We start from the raw sequence: 662 nt of genomic DNA on the forward strand, positions 1-662 counted from the left end.
TGGTGTAACTGTTGTCACTTCTGTTTCGTTTTTGGCTGATTCTTCACTTGGTTTTTTCGCATCTTCGACAAGTGATTTTACTGCGACTTTGTCAGTTGGCTCAGGTGAACTTTCGACTGGTGTAACTGTTGTCACTTCTGTTTCGTTTTTGGCTGATTCTTCGATTGGTTTTTTCGCATCTTCGGCAAGTGATTTCACAGCAACTTTATCAGTTGGTTTTTCAGGTGCACTTTCGATTGGTGTAACTGTTGTCACTTCTGTTTCGTTTTTGGCTGATTCTTCGCTTGGCTTTTTCTCATCTTCGGCAAGTGATTTTACTGCGACTTTGTCAATTGGTTTTTCAGGTGAACTTTCGACTGGTGTTCCTGTTGTCACTTCAATTTCCTTTTTGGCTTCATCACTTGGTTTTTTCTCCTCTCCTTCAGCCTCCACAGTTGATGCATTGTTACGCCCTTCATTTTCCTCACCAGATTTATTCTTTTCGAGTGGTTTCACTGTCGTTGTTTCTTCAGGTGCACTTTTGACTGGTGTACCGGTTGTCACTTCATTTTCTTTTTTGGCTTCTTCACTTGGTTTTTTCTCATCTTCGGCAAGTGATTTTATCGCGACTTTGTCAGCTGGATCTTCAGGTGCACTTTCGATTGGTGTAACTGTTGTCACTT

The 662-nt window shown here is 41.4% G+C and overlaps 1 protein-coding gene across 5 annotated transcripts in view; it reads right to left on the reverse strand.

The window, feature by feature from the left end:
* The window catches only part of LOC116336565 (proteoglycan 4-like), a 3,461-nt gene that overhangs the window by 1,637 nt on the left and 1,162 nt on the right, over positions 1-662 (reverse strand). Inside the window, exon 3 of one of the 5 annotated variants that reach the window (XM_031760477.1) lies at positions 9-662. This exon is cut by the window's right edge and continues 1 nt beyond it. In XM_031760477.1, coding sequence (XP_031616337.1) covers positions 9-662 — 654 coding nt within the window. The remainder of the gene's footprint in view (positions 1-8) is intronic. The other 4 variants (XM_031760480.1, XM_031760478.1, XM_031760476.1 and 1 more) reach the window with 4 other exon arrangements.

This window comes from Contarinia nasturtii, unplaced genomic scaffold, assembly GCF_009176525.2.
Source record: "Contarinia nasturtii isolate CC-2019 unplaced genomic scaffold, AAFC_CNas_1.1 Cnas_scaffold_187, whole genome shotgun sequence".
In the NCBI taxonomy this organism is placed as follows: Eukaryota; Metazoa; Arthropoda; class Insecta; order Diptera; family Cecidomyiidae; genus Contarinia; species Contarinia nasturtii.